Raw genomic sequence first — 27,367 nt, forward strand, 5'->3', positions numbered from 1 at the left:
TGTAACATACTAGGAAGAAAGGAAGATGGCACACTGCGGTGGGGTCTCTGAGCAGGAGGATGTGGGTGTTTGTGAGACAGACATTGCCGGGACAGAGAGGCAGACACAGCACCATGCACCCCGTGGAAAGGCAGGGACCACCTAGGGACTGAGGATCCTGGGCTGCAGAGGCTGTTTGGTCTCCATGTGCTCTAGCGACTGGGGAAAGCTGCTTTTCCTCACTGATGACCTTTGCTCGCAAGGATAATGGAGTCACCTTCCTGACTGCTCCGGGCTGTAGGATGGGCACATGCATGCCAGTAAAAGGGAGAGCTTAGAAGGGGGCTTAGAAGACACTGGGGCCAGGGAGTTGGTTAGAGCCCTGCATTCCACAGCGCCGCATCCACCAGTTGAACCCTCGAGGAGCTGCCTGGTGTCAGGTACCTGTGGCCTGGTGAAGTGTCTGCTGCTTGAGCAGTCTGCGGTGGTCTCTGTGCATCACCCCAGGCAGGCTTCTGCTGCTGCAGCCTTAGCTGAATCCTGCTCACAGACACACACACACATGTGTGCTTCTGCCCTGGGAGATGGTGGCCTAGAGCCTGAGTCCAGGTGACCCAGGGAGCGGGCAGGAGGGTTTTTCATGGCTCCTGACAATGACACGCCTCGCCATGGGGTCTGAGAGTCGCCATAGAGATTCCTGTGCTCTGGTTAGCAGTGTGCCGGCAGATGGTTTAAGTAAAGCCACAGCAGCTGCTGTAATTCACCTAAAAAAAAGGTCGTAAGTATAAACCTGTATCCCAAGGCCATGTTCCATATGTAAACTTGTCATTCAGAATTGAGTTCCAGATATTTTTCTTCTTGTTGTCCGGTTGAGAAATTCTGTGAAGGACCTGGTAGCTGCAAGTCTCTGACTCATTTTTCCTTTTAGGAAATCCATAAAAATCGACTTCCTGCCCTCTCCCTTCATGATTCATGACCTCAACTCCCTGGGCATCACCACCTCCCAGCTGGCATCAAGAGCAGGGGTGGTGGCGTATTTAGGGTAGTTGCAGCACTCTCCTGGTGACTGTGGGAGCAAGAGAAGAGAGTCCTGCTCTCCTGAGCAGGCCTGGGCTCCTGGTGCAGTTCACATGTGCAGGAGGCGCCGCAGGCTCTGGGGGAGGGAGGCCCGAGCACCAGTGACATGCTGAGTTCCAGAAGCAGTTGGGGCTTCAGCTGCAACTGAGCAGGAGCCAGGCTAACAGCCTGGGAGATCTCACCAGAAGCCCCAGCAGATGTGCAGGGAATTGCAGGATTAATGTTGGCAAGGGAAGGAAGGCCCCAGGCAGTTGGTTAGCTAGAGAAAGACAGGGCAGGAGTACGAGAGAAAATGATGCTTTACACACACATACACAGGCATACACATGCACGCACACAAATACACACAAGTACATAAACATGCTCTACACACATGCTCACGTACACATATGCATACATACACATACAAGCCCATCTGGAAGCTTCTCTGAGGCAACGAGAAACCTCAAGCTCCCCATCTTCATCCCCTCCATGTCGGCAGAAAAATGAGACTTCCATGAACCAAGTGAAACAGAAATGGTTGGTGTGTAAATTCATACCACTGGTCAAGCAAGAGGGGAGGTGGTATAGTCCATCCGGTGTCTGCCAAGGCAGGGTGATGATGACGGTGACCACGATCCTAATAATGATAGCTGCCATTTATCGACTTACTTAGAGCTTGACTCTGCCATATGCTGTAGAAGCACTAAATTCCTGCAGTAAAGGATTATTTATCCCCGTTCTATGGAAGGGAATCTGAGCCACAAAGTGGCTTACTCATTTGTCCAGGGCCACACAGCTCCTAAGAGACAAAGCCAGGACTCAAACCCAGGTCTGCCCGGCCCCCTGACACCACCTTCTCTGGTCTCAGGTACAGCATGGGTTCCCACCTAGCATTCATGCAGGACACCAGGTGAGGCCACCGCCTCCTTCGGGAACCAAGGTGGATGGGGGCAATCATCCCAAGTTGGAGGGAAAGATATGAGATAAGAGGCCAAAACTGTTGGGAATGGAAACATCAGAATATCCTTGGCCCCCCAAGCAGTGGTCCCAGCCAAAGGAAGCAAAGCCACCAGGCTCCACAGCCTGAGACCACTCAGCTGTTGGGAGAAGATGGCAGAGGAGCAAGAGTGCAGGACTGGGGAGACAGGGCCTGCATTCAGGCCTTCTCTGCACATCCTGAGGCCTCAGTTCACCTGCTCTAACTGGGGTTACCATTGCCATGGCTGAAGGGTGGCTGCAAAGACCCAGGGAGGCGATGCCCCAGGACAGCACCTTCTGTCTGATTGCTTTCCAGCAAGAGGCTAAGGCCATATAACGGGAATTTTTTTAAGCCTTTAATTAAAAAGTTAAACATACTTTAAAAAAAAAAAACATGTAAATAATGCTTAGCTTTGCCCCATTCTCACTTCTTGGAAGCAGCCATTGCTAAGGCATTGGCATGTAGCTGTCTCAACTTGCAGCCTTCACATCTCATGTGCACACCGCGGGCTGATTGCTCTGTGCTTCCCATTCTGGGACTCACCTTTCCCCAGGGTGACTCTCCTGCTCCTCTCTTCTCCCTCATTCTTTTTCAATGGCTGCAGGGAACTCTAAAAGCACAGAAGGGCCATGATTTATTTGGCCATTCCCTGCTTGGTGAGTATTTGGGTTGTTTCCAGTTTTTCTCCATTGCAGACAAAGCTTCACTGAGCAGCCTCAAACACACACCCCTGCACACACTCCCTGGTGCACGCATGCCTTCCTGAGTCTAGATGCCTAGAGGTGGAGGATTGCAGACGCAGAGGGTGGGCACCATTTCATTTCTAAAGCAGGACAAGACAACTGAACATCCCACCATGCCTCAAGATGGGGGCTCACAGGGCCAGTGACAAGGACAGGCTTTGTCCCTTCATCACCAACCCTTGTGCCTTTCTCTTCCTCTTCAGGTACAAGGTAACCTGCCAAAGCTCAGAGCTGGCCAAGGACATCCTGGTGCCCTCCTTTGACCCCAAGAATAAGCACTGTGTGTTTCAAGGTGATCTCCTGCTCTTCAGCTGTGCAGGCGCCCACCCCAGGCACCAGAGGGTCTGCCCCTGCCGGGACTTCATCAAGGGCCAGGTGGCTCTCTGCAAAGACTGCCTATAGCAGCTACCTGCTCAGCCCTGCACCATGCTGCTGGGGAAGACAGTGGCCCCAGCCCCATCAGGCAGGGCCAGGGACAGAAGTAATCCAGGGACTCTGGCAAGAGCCTAACTTTTTGGTAGAAGGTTCTGATGTGGTATTGCCCTTGCTGCACTCCGAGCAACCCAGTGGAGTCTTCACCAAAACAAAACGAGAGCATATGTCAGGCCAGGAGCCTGGCTTGTCCCTGGCACAATGTCATTTCTGTTTCTCAAGGAGCAACTGTGGGAAGACTGTCACTGCAGCTGCTCCAGGGCAAAAGAAAGTCTCAAGAGTCCTTTAAAGCAAAACAGAAGGAATTGAGCTGATGGGAAAGAACTTTGAATGGGAACATTCCTAAACCCATTAACTTATTTATTCGGGTGGGAGGGAGGGGACCACGGGAGGGAGAGGAGGGATTGATCACAGGCTTCTTTTATTTCCACTGTTAATCATCCACCTTCACTATACTGTTCTGTCTGCTTTGGGCAGGGTGCAGGAGAGAGACCATGTGCCATGGGACTGGTGGCGTGTTCAGGGACAGCCATGGGGACTTGGCAGCTCAAAACGGATGGCAGCAGAGCAAAAGAAACTTTTGTTTTGGAAGCACAGCCGAACTCCCCAGGGCATTGTCATAGATGGCACCTAGAGCATGGGCTGCTTCAGTCGGGGGGACGTGCCTGTATTGTCCAGAGAGCCCAGCCAGGGACTAAAAAGGAGACGAGGCCCCTTTCCTCCATCTCCCCATGACCAGACACATACCTTGGCCATAATTTATTTTAGAATCCCTTTGGGAAAGAAATATGGGATTGAGGGATTTTGGAGTTTCTGGTAAACTCACCCTCCCTCCAGCCCTGCTATGAGGAGGAAAGTAGAGATGAAGGACACACACTGCTCATGGACTTGGAGAGGATTGTCTTTCAGCCAAGATGTGGACAGGAGTGAACTTGGTCCTTAAGAACGTGTAGCACGACCAGAGCTGGGCTCCTGACAGGTGGGCTTGTGTTGTGTCCCCTCTGATGGCACCAAAGTCCAGGGAAGGGGGCTCTTGATGTCTGCTGGGGAAGCAGGGGCAGCTCAGGATGAATGCAGTGCCCTGTCCTGGCTGCTTCCCTGAGGGTGTAACTCGCAAAGGAGGGAATCTGGTGCTGGCATTTCCTTCAGGCAGGATCACTCTGGCTTGTTGAATAATCAGTCAGCAGGTTGACCTGGTCAGACACACTGGACCTCACCTTCCAAACCCTGGACCCCCCATGCTCTGCCTTTGTGTAAGTCCCCACCCCACCGAATCATTGCTGCCATGTTCTGTACAAGTCTGTAAGTTTCTGGAAAGCCCCTGACATCTCCATGCTGATGCGAGTGAGCCCCCTTCTGCCTAATGTGAGCAGTTGGCATCATCCACTTGGCCCCTGCTGGGCACTTCAGTCGCTCAATGATGTGCTCCGCGCCAGGGCTTCCAAGCACCCTGCCTGCTAACAGAGGGTAGCCCGGTGGAGCCCTCTGCTGGGCAGAAGTGATGGGCAAGGCTTAATGGCTGGTGGCTTTCAGATGTGAGAGAAAGGAAGAATTCTACTTCATGAGGACTAGAGTAAGTGTGGGGCCTTTAAGTCTGGAAAGTTACATTCTGCTTCTTTCTCAGTTGCTACACAAATATGCAGCCAGCCTTTTTTCTTAGGCCCACTGAGATCCCAGGGGCTCAGTGGGTCTGAATCATACCTCCAGTCTAAGAGAGTGGAGGAGAGAGGGGGGTACCCGGGGCCGCCTCCACTCCTTAGGTGGCCCCTAAGAACATCTGCCAGGGAGAGTACCATGGGGAGGCCTCTGCCCTGAGCATCATCACAGGGACGCCTCCAGACCTGGCTGAGAAAAGCCTCTGCTTGGGCCTAGGAAGAAGGGCAGAAGTCCAAAGGAAACCTTGGGGGTGTGTGTGTGTGTGTGTGTGTGTGTGTGTGTGTGTGTGTGTACGAGCCTGTGCATTTCTTTAAGCTTAAAGTGTGTGTGTGTGTGTGTGTGTACGAGCCTGTGCATTTCTTTAAGCTTAAAGTGTGTGTGTGTGTGTGTGTGTGTGTGTGTGTGTGTGTGTGTACGAGCCTGTGCATTTCTTTAAGCTTAAAGCAAGGGCAGTTTCCTGCAATAGGAGGGCAGATGACTGGCATCCTTGCTGTGAGGAAGAACTTTTTCCTTGTGAATGGGCATCTTGGCTGTACCCTAGGGTGTGGGAATTTGCTAGAGTTCCAGCCCTGCAACTCCTGGGCTCTTCCAGGAGCATTGAACACTGACGATGTCAATGCAAGCATCTGACCAACAGGGGGAGCCTGTAGGCCGAGCAAAGTTTAACCCACTTAGCCACTGCTACTTAAGCAAGGAAGCTGAAAAGTAACCTTAGCCCTGCCTTGTGTTCCAAAAGCTGCAGGGATCATTTGCTGACTGTCCCTAAGTTCAAGGCCTCCCTACCTTCCCCTTCTCCAAGTCACGACTCCCACCCCCCGCCTGGGTCAGGCAGCCCAGAAGAGCACCTTTCTGCCATTTAAAAATCCCTCTTTCGTCCGGGCGCAGTGGCTCACGCTTGTAATCCCAGCACTTTGGGAGGCCGAGGCGGGCAGATCACGCGGTCAGGAGATCCCAGCTACTCGGGAGGTTGAGGCAGGAGAATGGCGTGAACCCGGGAGGCGGAGCTTGCAGTGAGCCGAGATCGCGCCACTGCAGTCCAGCCTGGGGGACAGAGCGAGACTCCATCTAAAAAAAAAAAGTCCCTCTTTCGTGCCCCCAGTCCAGTGTTGGCTGGAAGCGTGCCGGAGTTCCACCGGCAGGGCAGCTGTTCTGGGAGCAAACAGGCCCACACTCCAATTGTTTAGGGCATTTTCTGAAGAGTCAGTGACCCCTGAATGTGTTCTGACTCCCAGGCCTCCTCAGACTTGACCCAGGTCTGGTCAGTGATCCTGAAGAGGAAACTGGGGAGGGGGCTTCCATCTGCCCTGCGTGGAAGAGGAGAGGAAGGTGCCCCTGACTGTGGGCTGGGAGCCTGTGGAGGTTTTGCCATTGCTGATCTTGATAGAATCCTAAACCGATTTATAGCTGATAACAGTTCCATGGGGAGAGAAATCCTAAGTTATGATTAATGTTTTTCTGCGCTATAATGTCTTGCCTGTTTTTTTGGATTATTTTCCCCATTGTGATCCTAAGCTCTTAAAAAACTTGAGAGAAAACATCTAATTTACTAAAAGAGAAAGCTTTCCATTGAAAGGTAAATACTTTGAGGAGTAAAAAGACTTCTTTGAATGCCAGTAAACACCTCATTTATTTGGTGTACGCAGTTTGATTTGCACATGTATAAATGGAGATGCTTTTTTTCATTTTTGCTTGGACTGGGTTTTTGTCACTGCTCATTACAGTTTGCTTTTTTGTGTGTTTGTTGTGCGTTTGGAGATACTAGTTTCTTTGGTGATAATTTGTTTCCTTGATGTGCCTTTTCACTTTTCTTTGGGGTTAGTTTTTGGACTCTGGATGCTGTTGAAGGGCAATAGCAGACTCCTCCAGCTAGGAGACAGGACATGTTCTTGAGTCACTGTAGCTGTTCAGGCTGGACACCAGAAGCTCCCTGCAGCCACCCCGCCAGGCCATAGCGTGTATGCATGTGCACTTCCACCCGCAGCGGAGGGTGTGAAGCCTTGAGAACCTCAAGAAAGGGCTGGATTCTGCCATACCTTCCGGTCTACCTTGGGACTGCTGGTTGCCAGTGTGTCAACCGGCCTGTGTTCCCTGCCACCCACGCACTTGCTGAGGTGTGGCTGAGGCAGAAGCATGTGAGCAGGTGCATCCACAAAGTTCAAGGCCCTGCTTGGAGAAGAAATACTTCAGCATCATGACAGGGAGAGAACGTGCACCTCTTTTGTTTCTTTAGTGAATGCAAGACTTAATGAAGGTGAATAATGAGCTTCCCCAAGGCCAGTTCAACTCACTGGCAGGGTTGACATCAGTATGACGTGTTGGACTGAAACTATATGTCTATAGGTAGGTACGTGCCTTTTAGAGCAGACCCCGGTGGCCACCCCATTTCTCCAAGGTGGTTTACCTAGCTTGTGTATATAATTAGACATTGCCACCCTCACCTCTGGCCAAAAATTCTTGATTTAAAAAAAAAAAAATCTATTTTGTTAACGACAGGCTCTGTTGTATGTGTTACTATCCTAAGCCTGGATTATTTTATTTATTTAAAAGTATTGTCATTTCCATATTGGCTTTATTCTAACCCCATCCATCCCTGTGGGGCTGCAGAGCATCTTCATGTGAGTAGACAGATGGACATAAATAGATTCCTGCTCATTTAGGAAGCTGAGAGTTTCATGAAGCTGAGGGTGAGTTCCTGTGATTCTTGTTGGCTTCAACAAAAAGTGGGAGACCAAGTTTTTATAGCAAAAGACCAAATTAGTTGTAGAGTCTGGAATGCAGAAAAAAAATCACCCTAGCTTTCTTATAGCACGTAGGGTTTTGTGAGGATTCAGTGTTTAGCACAGTGCTTGGCACATAGTAAGCCCTAGTAAATGTTAAATATTGTTATTAGTGTTTCCTAAAACTTGAGAAATAAAGAGCTGAGCTCATTCCCTTCCTATTGATTCAAAAATACCTACATGAAAACATGATTCCAAGTTGATTGAATATTGTAGGAATTACTGGTTTAGAGTAGCCCAGTTCTCGGCCTACCCTGCTGGTTGGGATTTTACTGTATTCTTGAATGCACTGGTTTGAAAATATGCCAGACTTCAGCCCTCAAGGAAATAAGGCTGCAAGAATTTATGAACTCCAGCTGGAAAGGGTAAAGGTGACCTTTGGCTAGCAACATACCGGACCTTACTCCACTGATGTCTTTCAGAACATTCCAAGGGTTTTTCTCAAGGAACATTTTTGAGCTAGAAATTAAAATGGGTTATCTGGCAGACTGCACCTCTTGAGTCAAAGTTAACAGTATTCCTTTGAATGCAGTAAGGGAGGCTTTTCTGCATTAAGGGGGACCAATCGAACTTACGCATTCCCCAGGCAGGTCCCTTTGCCGCCCCTACAGGCTGGGGTGGCCCCTCCTGTCCTCAGGGATGGGACTCCCAGGCTGGTTAGCTCTGCATGTATCCATCAAATTAAAGGTTATTCCCTGGCCTCATGCCAGAGAAAACCAACCCCACCCTGCCAGCTGGGGGCAACAGGGCAGGGATTTTGGCCTCCCAGAACAGCTCCTAGAGGCTGCTCATGATTGAATGATGTTTTCCCAAATCACCTAAATATTGGTTTGCTTTTTGTTTTGGGAGAGGATTTGGCCTCTTACTTCCCCAGTGGATTGAAAGTTTTATCTCCTGCCCTGTCTTGGCACAACTCTGGATAGACTGCAGGTTGGAATTTGCTGGAGTTTGGTGTCTTTTTCAAATTCCTTTGGATTCTCTTCAGCCAAATCAGCAGTCTCGTCCTATGGATGAAGTGATTGCAATTTCCCATCTGCAAAGCATCTCTCTAGCCCAGATTTTGTGGAGCCTTAAAATACTCCCTCGCTGCCACCCTGACCCCACAGCTGGAGAACCCTATGCATATGTAGTGGGCAGGGCCACTGTTGATGGAGGATGGCGAGGAAGGGGTGGTGCTCAAAGGATCTGTGGTGCTGGAGGTATAAATGCCTCTCAGGACAGTAGGTCAGGAACCTCAGAGCAGCTTCATGTCTGCCAAAGCTGAGAGGGAGCAAACTTGGGAAGCATTTTGCTCACTGTCCTACCCAAGTTTTAATAGCATAATAGTTGATGCCAAAGGAGATGGTGACGTCCCTTCCACTGCAGTTGCTGTCACAACCTTGATGTCTTTAAGCTAATGGCCATTTGCATCTGTGTCTTCAAACAGATCCTGGTTACAGCCATTTTCTATCGTTCACTTCTGGGGTTAAGTAATGCAGGGTTCTGCAAACAAGGTGTCGCTGTCCAAATGTACTGTACTGGCATAGAGAGCACTGCTTTGTTTTCCACTGTTGTAGAGAAAACTAGGGAGAACTTTATTTTTCAATAAACTTTTCTTGTGTGACAGGTGGAAGTGATTTTTGGGGGGCGGGTGCATGCAGGGTCACCTCCAGAACAAAGCTGAGCTGCTGTCTAGGCACATCCCCAACACACAACTTCCCCCAGCTGCCTTTCACGGTTTGCAGCACACTGTTGAAACTGCTGCTAGGAAGACAGGAAGGTGTATGTAAGGAGTGGAAAGGGGAAGGTTTTACTACTGTGTATTCTTTTCCTCATATCACATCCACCACTGCGCATGTTAGGGCACCCTCCTTGCGCTGCCTTCCCCTAGAAGGAAAGTCAATTAGAAAGTGAACTGCTAAGATTTTGAGAAAAATCTTTAAGAATGAGCTAATGGCCCTATAAGGGGCTGAGCACCAGCGTCCATTGGACCTGGAATCGATTTCTCCCTCAAGAGCAGCTTTTGAACCAGGAAGCAGTGAGCCATGAGCAGTTGGTTAGGCAGATGCCTTGGAGACAGGGAAGGTCTAGTCCATGCCCCACCCAACAGTTTGTCTGCAGGTGACATTGGCCCTCATCTGCATGGCCTCTGAAGCAGGCAGGCTTCCTGGCTACTGCCCAAAACAGAGACCCCACGCAGTTCACATAGCACGTTAGAACACAAGGGAAAGCCAAGTACCTGCGTTTAGGCAACGCGACCAGTGTAGCTTCCCCTCCCTGTGCTTCCACGATGTACAGTAGACACGAGAAAACCAGCGGAAGAGAAACAAAGGATCCTACACTTCCCGAACTTGCTTTAGTTCATGTTACATATTAACATCCATTGACATATTCCTCAGTACTGCTGGAGAAGCCACCTGAAAGCATGGTACTGGACCGAGGTTCCATGACCTCACAGAACAAACTCCCTTCCCTTCACCAGCATGGAGGGCCGACAGGACCCCACAGCTGGAACAAGGCCTGGGCGCAGCTGTCCCTCAGCTCCAGGTGCCAGGTGAGTGTGCGGCCCCTACCTGAGTGGTCAGAGAGGGCAGCCTGCACCACAGTCCATCAGGGTCTCCACGCTCAGTCCCCCTAGGCACAAGCGCCCCCTCCCACATCCTTCAGCCACAGTGGAAAACCTCCCATGTGTTGGTGCCGCATGGTGACAACCCCCAAAGATTGCCTTCCCGTGCTATACAAAACAGGTAAAGGTCTTTATTGGTCAGCCACTACTGCCTGGGCAAGCAGTGGTGTGAGAGGTACAGAACGGTACAGGTTGGGGAACACTTCAGAATCTAAACCTACCGTGACATCAGCTGAGAACGTCTTGTTCCTTACAGAGGGAGCGAACCATCTCCACAGACTGTAATGTACCATTGCCACTTAACACAGCATATAGATATATGCATATACGGATAGATTCTAATTATTTATTACAAATAAACTTGCACATCTCTCAAAAATGGATCCAGTTTTCACATGGATGTTCAGGTTCTGAGTGTACAAGAAAGGGTCATGTGCTTATTTAATTCGTCCATGCAAAGCTTATACGTATATCACTAAGTACTTTAAAAAATAGAATGGTCTCCTTTTGAGCAAATCTGTTTAGATTTAAGATTAGTAAAACAGTATGAAACTAATGAGATACACTGATAGAAATTAGGAAGTGACATACTGATGATTCTGGGTATGTAAAGGGTGAGGGGTACAATCTTCCCTTAAGACCTGCCAGGAGAGGAGATACTTGGAACCAGGAGTGGCAGGGCCACCCAAGCTGGAGGAGGTGGGTCTGCTCAGTCCTATGCAGCGCAGGCTCAGAGCACCACTGGAGACCTCTCTGCCAAAGGTCTCATCCTACCCGTGAAAACCATCACACTCCAGAGAATTGAAAACGCCAGTCCCAGCTGGAGACGGGGAAGCAGGTCCCCCCATGGGCACTGTCCTAACATGTTTGATGGGGGCGGCAGGTGATGGGGGCAAGGTAGATCCACCTGGCTGGGCAGACCTTGTCTTGTAATGACAAACCATGTGAAAGAAAACTTCCAAAAAGAAACCAGATGTTCAGTTAAATATTGGCACCCTTTGCCTATGTGGAAACTTCTCATCTCGATGGTCTCATGCGGACGCTGGCCCCCTTCACTCAAACATCTCGTAGTGACGTGTCTGCCTCACCCTCGGCACCATGTCGATGAGGAGTCTGCAAAGATGAAGACAGACAAGGTCACCTCCACGGCATGGGGCTGGAGAGCTTGGGGAAGCATATTTTCCTTTTCTTTTTTCTGAGATAATTCACATACCATAAAGTTCACCCTATGTGACTGGGTGGTTTTTAGTATATTCATCAATTTGTGTTATCTCAGAAACCCCATGCCCCCTGTAGCATTCACTCCCCCTCCTCCCCACGCTGACGAGCCGTACCCTCCTTCCGGCCTCTGTGGATTTGCCTATTGATATTTTATATAAACAATCAAACATGTGACCTTTTGTGACTTCCTTCATAACATTTGAGGTTCATCTATGTTGGAGCGAGTGTAACAGCGCTTCATTCCTTCTTGGGGGCTGAATGAGAGTCTGCTGCATAGATCTACCACATTTATCCATTCATCTGTTAATGGACAAGTGGGTTGTTTCTGCATTTTGCCTATTGTGAATAACTCTGCTGTGAATTTCCTGGACAACTTTCAGTGTGGAGGTTTGTTTCCATCCTCTGGCAGTGTATACCAAGGACTGGAAGTGCTGGGGCAAACGGTAACTCCGAGTTCTGGCAGCACCATGGTCCATTCCCACAGCCATGGAGGAGGGCTCCACTTCCGCCACGTCCTCACCGACGCTGGCAGTTGTCCCTCTTTTTGATGATAGCCATCCGACCTTTCCTTGAGCGATGGAAGCATTTTAACATTTAAAAGCACAGCACCCTTTAGAAATGGTTCTCTGAAAGGCTAGCTCCAGCCTGGGTGCTGAAGCCCGCATCAGTGATGCCAGCAGGGCCTTTCTGCACTGACTAGTCCCCTTTTGCAAGAAGTTCTCTAAGGCTAGGGAAGCAGCCCCTGGCCAGCACACGGTCACATCCCCCACTCGTGGCAGGAGGGGCTCCCCGTGTGAGGAAACCACACAGAGGTGCTTCCCGGGGGCATCGTGAAGACTGAGAGAGAGGAAGGAGCACAGATGTCAGGACACAAAGAGTCCTAAAGGCATCAGACAGAAGTCAAGGAGTGCCTTTGTGGCTTAAAGGCCTGGTATCTCTTGTCCTTGCCTCACTTCCGTGCCAGCCCCAAGGATATCTGACCCCTGCTGGGTGCTTTTCCAGTCACCTGACACTGGTCAGGCTCAGGAGGGGCACGGGTATAAAACGTGAACTTCAGAAGCCTTCTGTCATTTCCTGGCTGGGGAAGGTGGTGGAGAAGGGGCACTCCTAGCTGCCAGGAAAGCAAAGAGGAAAGCACAAGAACCTACTTGACCCCATAGGCAAATATGGTGAGGCCGATCAGAACGCCTATGCTGCCATCCAGGTACCAGACCGCCGAGTCATGCTTGAACACTTCGGCACTCAGAAGAATGGAGAAGCCCATCACGCCGCCCACAAGGGAGTTAAACCCTGCAAAGGAAGCAGAGAGAGGCTAGATGGCAGTGCCAAGCAATCCCAGAAAATTACCCAAATGCCAGTCCTGTCTCCACATAACTGGAGCATGTGCTGGAAGGAATGGTGCCCAAAGCTCTCACGAGTGATAGCCACCACCTGGGCCCATCAAGTCTCTGCTCAAATGTCACCAGATACCTCCCAGAATAGAGCCGTCACCCCCATCATCCTGTACCTGCTTTATTTCTCTTCCGGGCACTGATGCCGTGTGTGGTTTATAGCTGGTCTCGCCCATGCCCGCTAGAACGCAAACCTCCTAGGGGCAGGGGTGTGGTTTTCTGTTGAGTCCACAGTCCCCAGGACAGTTCCAGGCTCACAGTAGACATTCAAATACTTGGGGACTCATATCTGACTGTCTGCTAGGCCAGATTCCGAGTTGGGCGTTCAGGATGTGCAGTTACCTATAAACCTTCTCAATCGTGTGACGTCACACTATCATCATCATCCCTGTTTTCCGATGAGAAAACTAAGAATGAGGTTAAATATATTGATGGGGGTTATCAGGATTGAGAAGGACTGGGATCTACCCAAACCTGCATCCTTTCCCTCCCGAGTCTCCTCTAAGTAACCTGAAGTTTTTTCCTTTCCCTCCAGAAGAGAAATGGAAAGTGTATTATGCTAAGTTTTTTGCAAAATATTGGCTACATGGTTGGAGAAATGGCCATAAAAACAGAACTGGAGCTACTAGATAGCGACTGCCATCTCTTTTCACACAGCAGCCCACTGGGGCTCCCAGCTTACTTCTACTTTACCAGAGCTGTCAAAGGCCACACAGGAAGAGAATGGCTTAGGGTAGCTTCTAGGGTCTCCCCGTGAAGGACACCAGCTCCTCCCCTGCCCCAACACACTGGTGGCCCCAAAAGAAGCTCCAGGTCCACACTGCTCAAGGAGGCCCTGCCGGTAGATTTGTGCGGACCCGTAACATTCCACGCCAGGCTGGGCTTCCCCCGGGGCAGAGGAAGATTGCCGGGCAGGGGTGACCCGAGCAAATCTGTCTACTCAGGATCCAAGGCGGAGATGCAATGGCTGCTCACAGGGAGGGAGGATGAACCGCGGGCCTGCAAGGGCACCCCAGGGACTGGCCTGTGCCCTGCGACGCTCTTGGCAGTATGCCCTTCTCTCCCACGTGCTCAGGACACCTAGGTTTGGTCAAAGATACCTCATATTCCCCACACCACATCCACCACCCACCTGTAACTGTTCCTACAGTGCCCTGCTCCCCTGCCCACCTCAAAGGGCTTGGTTCTTGCGATGCTCCTCCCTTCCTCCTTCCCAGATTGGATCGGATTGTTCCTACTGGAATTAACCCACCTTCCCATCCCCATTGAACTCTTCTTGGACCCCGCGCCTCCCCCATCTCCTACTGGCCTTCACAAAACCCGCAGAAGAGTCTGCCCGCTGCCTCCACACTCACGCCTCTGCCCAGATTCCCTCCTCCCCCAGCCCTTCCCAAAGTCAAAGTCATCCTCATCCTGCTACCTGCAGTGGTGACAGGCCCCTTTTTCAGTGGGGGTCACATCCCCAGCCTCACACCCCCCTGGGGCTCTTCCTGTCCCCTTTGCTGTGTCCTCCCCTGCATCCCCGAGTGTCCCAGGCTCCGTCCTCTGAGCTGGCCCTCTGCCAATCCATAAGCCCTGCTCCCCTCAATTCCCAGCTTTTGTCCTGACCTTTGCCCTCAGGCACAGGCTCCTCACGGAAGCATCTCAGACTGACCACAGCCACAACAGAGCCCTGAGCACCGCCTCGTCCTCTGCCGCATGCTCCGTAGATGGGGCCACCAGCTCCAGAGGCCGAGATTCTAGGAGCCCGTCTTCCCTTACACCACCAACCTGCCCCTCGCCAGCTGTTACTCCCCCAACTCATTCTCACTCTCCCTGCTGATCCCTGCTCTGCCCCGGCCACCTGTGGTCCTCCCTGGACCCCACCACAGCCAGAGGGACCCTCTGTCAGTGAGCAGCAGCCAGAATCTCCTGCAGGAAAGCCCCCATCAGGGGATCAAATCGCACCAGACCCCTCACATCCAGCCACACGACCCTGCGACAGCCACCCTGCCCGCCCCTCAGGGCCACTGGGCTTGTCACCGTCGCCCAGGGCCTCCCTCCCAGCCCTGTCCTCAGCCCCCAGCCCCTAAACTTCCTCCCCTCCACCCACCACTCCCTTCTGCCTCCAGCTAACAGGCTAGCTTTGCCATTTTAACCGCCCCACTCTTCTCACTGGAAACCTAAGCTTAAGGACAGGAACTTGGTCTCTCCTTGCAGTATTCGAAGTCCCAGGACAGGGCCCGGCATTCATCAGGGGTGCAAATGACCACTGCATGAACAAGTGACCACACGAAGGAGGAAGTAGGCAGGCAGGCAAGGGCCCAGCCTGAGCGCCACCCCTGCCCGGCTTCCGCAGACAGTCACCCCAGGAGAAGGAAGCCCAAGCCAGGTGCTGCTCAAAGAGGCAAAAGCGTGAGGTTCCCCAGACAGCCACTAGATGTCCACTCAGCTCCACCAAGTCACCCGCTCTGCCAGCCAGCACCAAGGCCGGCCCAGCTTGCCCTTCCTGACAACAGGTCCGCCAGGTGCTCCCTGATGCCCCACAGCTGAGAGGCTGGTGGCAGGGTCACCTGTTCGCTGCATCTTCTAGGAGGAGACTGCCCTGCCTGGCTCGGCTCACTTTTGTGATGACAGAGCCTGACTCATTTCAGCTTCATTTCTTGAGAGTCTGCCTGAGGATGCTGGATCAAGCACACGGAGAATAGGGACCGAGTCCGTGGCCACCCACCACCTTTGCTCCAAATGTCAGGGCCTTCCCAGTCCGTCATTCCACATGAAGAGCTCTGAGCCCCCAGCCCCCACCAGCGCAGCAGGCAGGCCCTGCCGTCACTCCCCTCTGCAGTGCCAGCCCCACAAACTTGGCCCTGTCCCCACAGTTGCAACCACAGATCCGCTCTAATGAAGAAATGCTGTTATCAGTTTAGGAGCATACAATGGCACAAAATGATGGCTAAGGCCACCCTGATTAGAGCTCCACCAGTCTGGCTTTGCCAACTGGATCAGGATCTGTGTAGTTAAACACATTCATTGTACACAGAATATTCTAATTTAAAAGTTTCTTGTGTGCTTGAAAGATTGTCATAGATGGGGTATTTGAGAACTGGTTGTGAGCAGGAGAAGAGAGCAGGCCCCTGTTTCAGAGGGGCTTCCAGATTCGCCCCAGCTGTTCCCACAGGACTGAAGCTGTGCCCCTCATCCAGAGTGCTCCCCTGGTGCCCTCTCATGCTCTTCCTGTCTGATTTGTAGTATGTGTTTGTTGTACGAAATCACATTACCCTAATACACAGCAAGCTTCAGCCCAGTCCCAATAGCAACAAACCCATGAATGACAACATCCAAAGCCACAAACCAGATGAGACCAGATTCACTGCACCGCACAGGGTCTCCATCGACCACACCCTGCTGTCCCTTTCCCCAAAGAGCTGCCTCCCAGCTATAAGGACACCCCAGCAACAAAGGGAGCCAGCAGCATCAGCCTGGCCCACTTCAGCCTGGCTCCAGCTTGGGACCCAGCCGCCGCCAGGTGACAGGGGAGGCCGCCCTCTCCCACAGAGGGGATGCTTGGCTATGCCGCAGCCTAGCTGGCAGCCACAGGGAACCCCCAAGGTTCACGACAGCCATGGCTCCCTGACCCCATCCTGCCCACCCACCTTCAAAAGTGAGGAAAGAACAGAGAGAAGATAAATACAGATCGCTCCCTAGTTCTGCTAATCAATGAATGGAAGAAGCCCAGATCCCAGACAGTACAATTAGCAGGAGGGTATAATTCCTCCTGCGTGTTTTGCCAGCAACACACCCACCTAACAGGGGACGGCAGGGCCACAGAGCACAGGGCCTCCTGGGAACAGGCTCGGGGGAGGGGGCACTGCCTCTGCTCTCATCAAACCCACTCAGCCGATTCATCCCCGCGCTGCTCATTCTATACCTACCCCACCACTTCCCAAACCCTCTCCCCCTCACCCCATCTGAGCTGCCATCCCTTCCTCTCCCCGGGCCTCCCCCTGCTCAGCTCCCAGCTCCCTCCACTCTGCTCCCCACCACCGATGACCAGAGGGCTCCGCAGAAAATAGCACTCATGTCGCCCTACCTGTTTCAACATTTGATAAAATATCCCACATCCCACCGTAGACCTCAAGCCCCGCCATGCTCTGTCCCCCATTTCTGAGGAAGGGACCCCCCCATGCCCCTTCCTCACTCGGACTCCTTCCGCCTGGAGGACGGCTCTTCTCCACTCTTCGCCTGATTGTGAGACAGTTTTCACCCAAACCCTCCTCTTTTCCTTGTAACGACCTCCTCCCTGGTTCACAAGTATGATGGAAATACTGCTTATGGGTGTGGAGGATTCGTGTGCGCGAAATCAAAGTCAGAAGTTGTTCATGAGAAAAGCAGCCTCACTGTTGTTCTCCTCTGAACACCATATAACACGGTGGAAGCTAGAACAGTGAAGCCTAGACCGAGATCGTGTATCTGGAATATCTACAATGTTAGGAAACAGCACCCACCAAGTCACAGAGCCAGTGTTGCAAGGAGGGGGCCAAGCCCCATGGGTCATGGGCAGGGCGGGGTCAGGGACTCCTGCTGGGGCTCTGACTGCTGGCTCCACAGCCAGGTGTCCGGCGAGTGAGGCTGCCTGCACCCCAACCTCAGTGAGGTGGATCAAGGTCCCACAGATGTGCCAGCCAGAGGGGCTTCACAGCCTGCCTGGGAACCGGCCGAGGAGCTGCCCGCTGTGGACTCACCACCGGGAGCCCAGAAAGCTGTTCAGACCCACACTGCCTACCCTAGGGCTTCCTGCCCTTCCCTCCTGTTCTAGGTAAGGAGACATGGAAGGGAAGGTGGGCAGCATACGCGGCAGAGGGAAGCCGAGGCCAGCCAGGCCTCCACTCTGCATCCCCCTACAGGGCTGGGCCAGAGTGGCCCTCAGAGCCTTGTAAAGGGACCTCTAAGGCAGCTGGAGGTCCCAACCCAAACCCCTGGCTAGGGCCCACTCATCTCTCGGCTCTCACACAGAACCCACCCAGTGTCCCGGCTACACTCATCCCTAAGGAAAGAAGGGCTCCATGGCCAAGGAAGGCATTTGATTTTGCAGACCACAAGGCAGCAGACTACAAAAATCCCAGTGGCTGAACTCCCTACCCCAAACCCCAGCTCTGCTCCCGACAGGGAAGGCCATGCAGATGAACCCGGGTCTTGCAGGACAATGTATTAGGGTCAACTCGATGCAAGCTGCCTATAATTCTACGATGTCTCAGTGGGTGACAGACACCCCAGAAGCCAGGCTGTGGCCTCAGTATGCTGTGTCATTCTCAGGAGGCTGAACTGCAAGTTCTTTAGATCCGGCTGTGCTAGAAAGACCTGTCTATTTATAGCAGCGGGGTTGCTTGGCTGAGTTGCAGCCACGTTTTGGGGATCAGGGCAGGATGCCTCACAGCAATAAGGCAGAAACTGGAAAGGGAGGCTCGCTCCGGAGCTGGCGTCCCCAGCCAGCGCGGCACCTAGCAGAGTGTGAAACCCCGCTGATCCGGTGTTACCGCAACTTCACGCTCCAGCAGCGTCAAACCCGGGACCTGATGGCAGCAGGATCCCGCCTTCCCCCAGCCTGGCAGGAAGCGGCAACCTAGGGCTTCCTCTGGAGCTTGGGGAAGGGGTCCTGCCTGCCTGCCGCGCATGAGGGGCCTTAGCGCTGCTCAAAGCTGCTCAGGAAAAAGGCAGTCTCAACCCAGGCAGTCAAGGTAGTCAGTCCGCTCGCCATTTTAAACCACTTTTACCGTCTGAATAGCTTTGGTTTCATATGGACTAAAGGCTTCCTCAGCCCAAGGAGCAAGGCAGCGTCTCACAAGGGCAGACAACCAACAGCAGGCCTGCTGGGCAGGGCGACTTGAGGAAGGACTCGAGCTGCTGGTCACATGGCATGCAGGAGTGCTGGACACAGCAGGGGCCACCTTCCCTGGAGAGATGCTGTACTTGGCCCCTGGGGCGGGCACAGGGGCAGCACCAAACCTTGGTGTGTGCCACCCAGACAGGAGTGCTGGCATAAAACACCAGTTCCCGGGCCCCAACTCAATCCCCTGGAATCAGAATCTTTGGGGTGGGCCCAGGAATCTGTGTTTTCAACAAACAGCCCAAGAAATTTCAGTGCTGCCAGCCTGGTAGTGGTCAACTGATGAGCGTCGGGGGTCTGAGATTTTGCAGTCAGGATGTCAGGTCCTGTAACCCCCAACATCTTCAGGCCTGTTTAAAGGAACCCCATGCACATCCATGCACACGGGTGATGCTCTTCCGAGGGTAGCCATGGGTGAAAAGCTGGGGGCCTCCTCTTGCCTTCCCAAGAGACCATGTTGCAGACTCAGGAGGCGGAGTGGGGGCAGGCGGTGGGCACAGGGACTCCTGGCTCCCCAACAAGGACAACCAGCCCACACCCCCACCCTCATCCCCCAGACCTGCCAACACACCTGCAAACAGTCCCGCCACCTGCCAACAGTCCTGCCACCTCTGTGGATGGATTCCTGGGCCAGAGCTCCGTCCCAGGGAGGAAACATCACTTTGGCTTCCTGTACCCCTGCCCACTGTGCAAAGTCCAGCTCTGCACCCAGCAGGTCCTCAACGTCGGCTAAGACAAGGAGCCCACGCCATGTCACCATGCTCCCTTCCTGCGGGTGAGAAGGGCCCCACAGCTGTCACTGTCACCATGCACGTCTGCACTCCACACTTCACACACAAAAGAGCCTTGAGAGTTTGGGACAAGGAAGTGTTTCTTACAAAAATAATCTAGCCGGGCACAGTGGCTCACACCTGTAATCCCAGCACTTTGGGAGGCTGAGGTGGGAGGACTGCCTGAGCTCAGGAGTTTGAGACCAGCCTGGGAAACAATATGGTGAGTCCCCATCTTAAAATATATATATACACACACACACACACACACACACAACATACACACATGTGTGTATAACATGTAAAACATTTTCATGTTTGTGTGTACATATATACATATACAGACACACATATATAAACTTTTTTAAAAAGAATCCACATATTTCTGCTCTATTCTGTGCAGGTGCACCCACCAACCCACAAGACTTTTGCCCTTTGACCCCCTACCACTTTACCCCTGACCCCTGGGCTCCGCACATGCCCAAGAATAAATAAAAGCAACATGTCCAGGAGGCACTGCTTATCAAGTTTCTTGTCTATACATCAGTGATATCAGCGAGTCTGGGGCCTGAAACGTGCTTTTCCTGCACTCACACATCCCTCTCTCTCTGTCATCCCAAAGGTCACAAAAGAAGTTCCTCCTGTCCCACAGGGACACACACAGACTTTTCTAGCTGGTTGAGATTCTAAGCAGAGAACACACAGGTCATTTCCCCAGAGCAGGCAGGCACCTGGTAACTGCTACCTGAACTCCCAGGTGAGCGTCCCACTAGCTGGAAGGAAAAACAAGCATGGAGAATTCACAAAGGCAACATTTATAGAATCCAGAAAAGGCATTTACTTTTTATGGGGAGCAATGCACATAAAACCCAAGACTCCAGGAAACCCTTTGTGCTTCATGATTAAGAGGCTGGGGAGCCCCGAGCCTCCCTGCTAGGAGGTCAGAGTGGAGGTGATTTATGAAGAGTTTATTAAATTCCCAGGGCACAAGATATCTGCCCTGATATGGGAGCTCTGAGAAACAGCTTGAGGCGGGTAGGAGAGTGAGAAATGGATTCCAAATTACTGAGTTCTCCAGCAAGGGAAGCAACTAAAAGAGACCCAAACAGCATCTTCCTTGTGAGCCCAGCCCCCAGGGATTAGGCATCCTAGCCTTACTCACCATCTGTGATGAGTGCTCTACTGGTCAGAACCTTCCCCAGCATGAACTTCAACACGGCCAGGATGCTGCAAAGAATCCCACTTAAAATGGAGACACTGAACAGGAAATCGTCCTGCAAGAGAAAGTTCCAGATTTCAACAGTTCACCTCCTGCTGGAGCAGATCATCTCCAACCCACTTGCCTTAGAGATAAGCTTTGTTCCAAGTACAAGTAGTCAGTCAGGTATGCTTCCACCAGGTGGGGGTATGTATACTGCATGCTTTCACATCTCAGTTATGTGTCACCAGGTATTGGAAAAAATGCTCAAAAACAGATAATCCCAATTTATATTTACTTAGAAAACCATTATGTATTTATTTTCCTGTAGGAAATTCACCTTCCCACTATTCTGCTAAAATGAGTAGCAGTCATAGATCAATAACAGAGTTGGTCAGAATGCTAAGAACAGCGTCTTCTAAATAGAATTTTCCACAGATAATTCACCAAGCAGTTGACTGAGAATTTTGGAACACATAAACACACCACTGGCCTAATAATCCTTCAACAGAGACAACTGAATTTGCCACAGGGTCAGTTATGGCTGGAGCTACTTAAAACCATATCTTTTCCCCTTAAATTCACACAGGGCAATTGAGAGTTCATATAAACATGGGTAGAGAAAATAGCATCTAAAAATATAGTCTGCTACTGACGTTATCTGAACACTTCCTCTAAATTGTTACCTTACTTTTGCAAGCAAACAAGTGAGTCCCATATGCAATAAGTAAGCACCACTATCTCCTGACATTGGGGCCCATCCAGCTCTTCTGCTTCAAGCTCCCATGTGTCACCCCCATGAGACACAGCCTTCAGATTTCCCAATATTAAAATGCACCTGCCAGCAGAACTCTGATGCAGCAGCATACATAGGCAAAGAAATCGGCTTTTCCCTACGCATTTTATTAATCAAATTCACAAACCTCGTGTCAGAAGCTGGGAAGAGAGAGACAGCCTGCTTCGTGTTCAACACTTAACAAAGCCGTTTGCAAAACCACTTCACTGGAAACAGGTTATCTGTATAGGGTCAAAGCATCTCCCCGAAAACATGGGTCAATGGCAGTGGTGGTTTTGGCAACCTGTGTTCACAAACTCTTCGCTACTCCCCACCCCATCCCCTGCCCTTGAGTTTGGGCTGGACTTAGAGACTCAAATCTAACAGAGAGGATAGAAAGGGAAAAACAGTAGCTTACTAATGGAGAACCCAAGCAGACACCACCTCAGCCCAGTCAAGGTTCATATCACCGTTAATAAGTTGTGTTAGTACCCCGTGGCCCCCGATACGATGTGACAAGAAGGGCACTTTACCTCCATGGTGTTCCATCCCCAAATCCATAACCTCATTTTAACTGCAAAACAACATCAAACAAACCCAAACTGAGGGACGGGCTACAAAATACCCGACCACTACGCCTCACGTGTCAAGGTCATGAAACACGAGGAACGACCGAGACTGTCACACACTGGAGACTGAAGGAGATTTGATAACGAAATGCAAAATGGCATCCCGACTGGATCCTCGAACAGAAAAAGGTCATCAGTAGGAAAACTGGGGACATGAGAAGGGAGTCTAGAGTTCTGTGAAGAGCACCGTCATCCCGCGGTAGAGACGAATTTGCCGCGGCTGTGTGCCATGTTAACAGCAGGGCAGGCTGGATGCAGGGGATATGGGAACTCTGTACTATCTGTAAAACTCTTCTATTAACCTAAAATTCTTTCACATTTAAAAGGTGATTTAAAGTAATCACCTCACTGAAGTTTCACCTCCTCAAATGACCAGTAAGGCCCATCCCAAACCAGGCCTCTTGACAACTCTTCAGTCCCTCCTATGCGGAGGTTACACAGCAGGGGACACAGTGGGAGGGGGTCAGGAGCCCCAGATGGAAGCTCTCTTCATGCAGGGACTCAGCCTAAGTCCAGGAGATAGCACCCACAGAAAATAAACTGAACATGATGCTACCATCTGAGTATGTGTCCCCGCCAAAATTCACACATGGAAACCTCATCGCCAGGGTGATGGTATGAGAAGGGGGGGGGCCTCTGGGAGGTGATTAGGTCGCAAGGACAGAGCCCTCATGAATGGGATGAGTGCCCTTACAAAAGGGGCCCCAGAGAGCCAGCTTGCCCCTTCCACATGTGAGGACACAGGGAGAAGCCACCGTCTTATGAACCAGGAAAAGAGCCCCCACTAGGCACTGAATCTGCCGGCATCTTGTCTTGGACTCCCAGCCTCCAGAACTGTGAGATGGAAGTGTCTGTGGTGTATGAGTCACCCAGTCTGTGGTGTTTAGTTATAACAGCTAGAACTAAGACACCCGACCAAAGAATCGCATGTCAACAGCCCCAGGTGCTAACGGGACTCAGGAAGCACAGGCCGGGATACTGAGGCAGTTAGGAAAGTCAAGAACTTTGAGGCCTCAGATTTGGAGACCCAGTGCTCACTTTGCTTACCCCACGCCTGAATCACCTCTGGCTCCATTCCGTCTCTGTTTGCAAAGCCCTCCTCCCTAAGTTTCCAGAGGTAGAGAAAATCTGTGCTTACCCCATCTAGGCCCCTGGGGCACAGGGGCTGGGCTGTGCTGCCCCACCCTGAGATGCAGCTCCAGAAACGCCACCCACGGCTTTGGTGACCGTTCCTCCATCTCTAAAGGGAGCTTCAGAACCAGGGCTCGGCCGACCCAGCAGCAGGAGTGTGCCAGGCAGGCCTTTGCTCAACTCTAAACTCCACGGCTTACTGGAAACGAACACTTGGATCTCAGTTGCTCCTCTGTAAGCGGTAGTGGGATGCCTACAGCCCCTGGCAGCCGCTGGCAAAAAAAGGTAGGAGTTGTTGTTAACGGACCGAAACACACGATCCACACACAAACGTCCTCTACCTGCCGGCCACATCGGGTACTCACGGTGAGCCCCAGCCAAGCCTGGTCAGCATTCTTGTAAGAGAGACGCAGGAAGCTTGTCACCGAGAAGTAAGTATGCATGGTCAAACAAAGAAACTTCAACTTCCACAAGACCAGGACTGAGCTCCACCGCGGCCTATCAAGGGGCTGTGCGGGAAGCTTCCTGCCCCCAGGGAGGCTTCATCTTGGGGGAGCTCTCCATGGACCGGATGGGCCGCGAGGTCCAGCTCCTGGAGGACTGGGGTGGGCTTTCCTGGGGCGAAAAAGAAGAACCACTGGGTGGCAGCTTCAAAGGCACTGAAGCGGGAGCCCCACTTACCAGCTGTGTGACTCTGGGCAGGTCCCTCAACCCCTCCCTCCCTCCACTGTCCTACCTAGAAAGTGGAAAAAACAACAGACCACCTGATGGTGGCCGCACACACTGCGCGCGCAGAGCTCCTGGTGGCCGCACACACTGCGTGCACAGAGCTCAGCTGCAGCCACGCTGCCCGGAATTTCCTTCCTCCATGGTTCCCGGTTGAAGCTGACTCCCAGAGACACCCGCATGGGCCGTGAAAGGTGGTGAAGCGGTTGGGTGCTGCCACAGTTCAGCCAGACACGTTCCGTGGCTCCAGGGGACCACGGAGTGGTCCGAGTCCAGTGGACTCGCCCAGGGAAGAGCAGGGCAGCACCGGGCCAGTGGATTCTCCCCTCCTGCCGCATCCCCCAGCTCCAGCTTCGCTGAGTCATGAGCCAGGAGTGCATATAGCTCTGTGGCAAAGGCGCCCGCTTCTGCAGGATGCCCAATGTCATGGAGGCTGAGACAGTGAGGGTCACATACAGGTCCAGGCCATCTTCATGGGCGCCAGTTTGTCCTTGGCCCCTCCTCCTGGCTCAGCCTTCTTTCCTGACTGCACGGCTGCTGACTTCAGGCCAACACCACACTCAGAGGCAACCGCCTTACCAGGACGTCGGCACCAGCAACCACCACGTGGAAAGTCTCATCCCTGCCACAAACCCCTCTTCTGCATCACTTAGAGGGGTCTGCTTCTTTGCCTGAACCCTGCCATAAAACTTCATACGGATGTGTCATGGGGTCAAACAGGGCCCGGCACAGAGTGAATGCTATATTAGTATTGGGAAGCCAAGTTTTTTAATGGAGAGAAGCCGAGATGCAAAAGGCAGGCTTTTTCTGAGCATGGATTATTTCTACCAGCCACCCTTTGCTCCTAGGACTGGCTCTGAGACAGCAACTACCTTTCTCTCTAGAACAGAGTCTGAGGCCATCTCTGAGTGTCACCCAAAGCTGCAGGCTGCAGGTCACCACTGCTGAGTGGATCTGCCTCAGAAACAGATTAACCCTGTGGAGGAACCCAAGAAGGATCCAGGCTGGCACAGACCTGCCAAAGCCCCTCTCCCAAAACCAGCTTTCAATGTCCTAAAAGCTCTGTGATTTCCCTGCCCAGGCCCAGATGGCTCTCCTGTGGTGCATGTGCTCCTCTCTCCACACGGCTCCCACGTTGACTGTTGGCATGAACAGAATGTCACAGAGATGCAGTCAGCAGCCTGCTCAAGACATCAGTACCTGGCTGGGCGTGGTGGCTCATGCCTGGAATCCCAGTGCTTTGGGAAGCCGAGGTGGGAAGATCACTTGAAGCCAGGAGTTCAAGACCAGCCTGGGCAACATAGTGAGACCTGATCTCCACAAAAAATATAAATATTAGCCAGGCATGGTGGCGCATGCTTGTAGCCCCGGCTACTCAGGAGGCTGAAGCAGATGGATCACTTGAGGCCAGGAGGTTGAGACTGCAGTGAGCTATAATAGTGCCACTGCACTCCTGCCTGGGCAACAGAGTGAGACTCTGCCTATAAAACTAGGTTTAAAAAGACATCAGTCCCTATTATGGACGAGATGTCTGTGTTCCTACAAAATTCATATGTTGAAGCCCTAACCCCAATGTGATAATATTTGGAGATGGGGCCTTTGAAAGATAATTAGGGTTAGATTAGGTCATGGGGGCGGGGGGACTAGTACCCTTGTAAGAGACTTGTACCTTTATAAGAAAACAGAAGATCTTTCTCCCCACCACCTATGTGCACCAAGGAAAGGCCACATGAGGACACAGTGAGAAGGCAGCCATCTATAACCCAAGGAAGGATCCCTCACCAGATGCTGACTCTGCTGGCACATTCATCATGGACTTCAGTCTCCAGAACTGTGAAGAAGAAATTCCTGTTGTTTAAGCCACCTAGTTGACGACATTTGTCTTTGGCACCCCAAGCTAAGACAGTCTCTAAGTTTAATAAAAGAAAGTTTCTGAGAAGATTCCTTCCGGAGAGTCAGGAAGCCACAGCAGACATGGAGACATGGCTGACAATGAGAAACCATAACATGCGTAGGCTGTACTGCCATTGACTTCTCTCAAGGTGCAGCCACACCTACCATGCCACAGAATTCTCAGCAGTGTCAGAGGGGGCGTCTGACAGAAACAGTTGGAGAGAGGCTAAATGACTTTCCCAGGGTCACTCTGCTAGTGGCAGGACCTGGAATTGCTCCCAGCTGTAAACTGTACCAGGCTGCCTCATCTAAGGCCTCATGATCATCTCTCATGTCCCTAAACAGTGGACTCCGTGAGAACAGTGACAGCAATTTCTTTGCTAGGTATTGAGTTCCCGCTGTTACCAGTACTGTGTCTCTAGAATTTCTCACAGTTGAGTCTTCACTGAATGATGGAAGATTACGACAAAAAGGTTTAAGGAAATTTGCCAATCATTCAGAGCCAAGTATAAATGTACATTAAAGGTAAACTCCACATAAATTTTGTCCATGCTGGCAAGCTCCTTCAACACCTTGTAGTAGCCAAGACCTTTTCTGACCATCTCAAAGCCATAAAAGATTGATATACTTGACAAGACAGAAGTTAAAGCATATTCAGGGGAAAGATCAAATACAAACTAGAAAAAACATTGTCACGAAGGGTTAATCTCCTTACTATATAAAGGGCTCATGAAAATCTAGAAGAAAAAGACCAACAAAGAGAAAATGGACAAAGATATATGTGAGAGACAGTTAAAAATAACATAAATTTTAAACATATGAAAAAGGCTCAAATGTTCATAAAATAAATGAAAGCCAAAACTATAGTAAGGCCCTTTTTATCTAACCAAAAATATCACAAGGCTATGAGAAAACAGTCTCTCATACCATTCTGATTGGTGGCAGTGCAAAATGGTCCAACCTGTACAGAGAACAATTTGACAATTTCTCTGAAAAGTACAAATCTCCCCTTTGAGCAAGCCACCCACTCATGTGAATTTATCTTAGTGCTACACCTGTACGTGCATGCAAATGATGGCACATATAACAGACAAATCCAAAATTAAAGAAGAAGATCATAATACTTTACATAACTGATAGAACAAACTAACAGAAAGTCTGTAAACAGAAGACTTCAACAACATGATCAACCAGCTTTGCCGGACATTTATGGAACATCTATCCAACAAAGGCAGGACACACATTCTTTTTAAATGTAATATTAATGTAGATCACATTCTATGCAATTAAAAAGATATCAACCAATTAAAAAACTGGAATCATACAAGGCATATTCTCTGACAATGGGATTAAACTAGAAATCAGTAACAGGATAATATCTAGAATATTCTAGTATTTGGAAACTGAACAATAAAACAACCCACTTCTTAAAAACTCATGAATCAAAGAATAATTACCAGGGAAATTACAAAATATTTTCAAGTGAAAGAAAGTAGAACAACAGTATATTGAAATTAGTGGTATGCAGCAAAAGCAGTGC

At 51.1% G+C, this 27,367-nt stretch overlaps 2 protein-coding genes across 6 annotated transcripts in view; one reads left to right on the plus strand and one right to left on the minus strand.

Moving 5' to 3' along the window:
* The window catches only part of MGAT5 (alpha-1,6-mannosylglycoprotein 6-beta-N-acetylglucosaminyltransferase), a 336,921-nt gene extending 327,693 nt beyond the window's left edge, over positions 1–9,228 (plus strand). For 4 of the 5 annotated variants that reach the window (XM_015109959.3, XM_015109960.3, XM_077956880.1 and 1 more), the window contains exon 17: positions 2,964–9,228. In XM_015109959.3, the coding sequence (XP_014965445.1) occupies positions 2,964–3,162 (199 nt within the window). In that variant the 3' untranslated portion in view covers positions 3,163–9,228. The remainder of the gene's footprint in view (positions 1–2,963) is intronic. The other variant, XR_013401979.1, reaches the window with a different exon arrangement.
* Positions 9,229–10,336: 1,108 nt separating this feature from the next.
* Positions 10,337–27,367, minus strand: part of TMEM163 (transmembrane protein 163) — a 259,626-nt gene continuing 242,595 nt past the window's right edge. Inside the window, exons 6-8 of the mRNA XM_001098396.5 lie at positions 20,638–20,749; positions 12,600–12,741; positions 10,337–11,343 (exon numbers count right to left, since the gene is read on the minus strand). Of these exons, the coding sequence (XP_001098396.1) occupies positions 11,283–11,343; positions 12,600–12,741; positions 20,638–20,749 (315 nt within the window). The 3' untranslated portion in view covers positions 10,337–11,282. The remainder of the gene's footprint in view (positions 11,344–12,599; positions 12,742–20,637; positions 20,750–27,367) is intronic.

Source organism: Macaca mulatta, chromosome 12 (assembly GCF_049350105.2).
Source record: "Macaca mulatta isolate MMU2019108-1 chromosome 12, T2T-MMU8v2.0, whole genome shotgun sequence".
In the NCBI taxonomy this organism is placed as follows: domain Eukaryota; kingdom Metazoa; phylum Chordata; class Mammalia; order Primates; family Cercopithecidae; genus Macaca; species Macaca mulatta.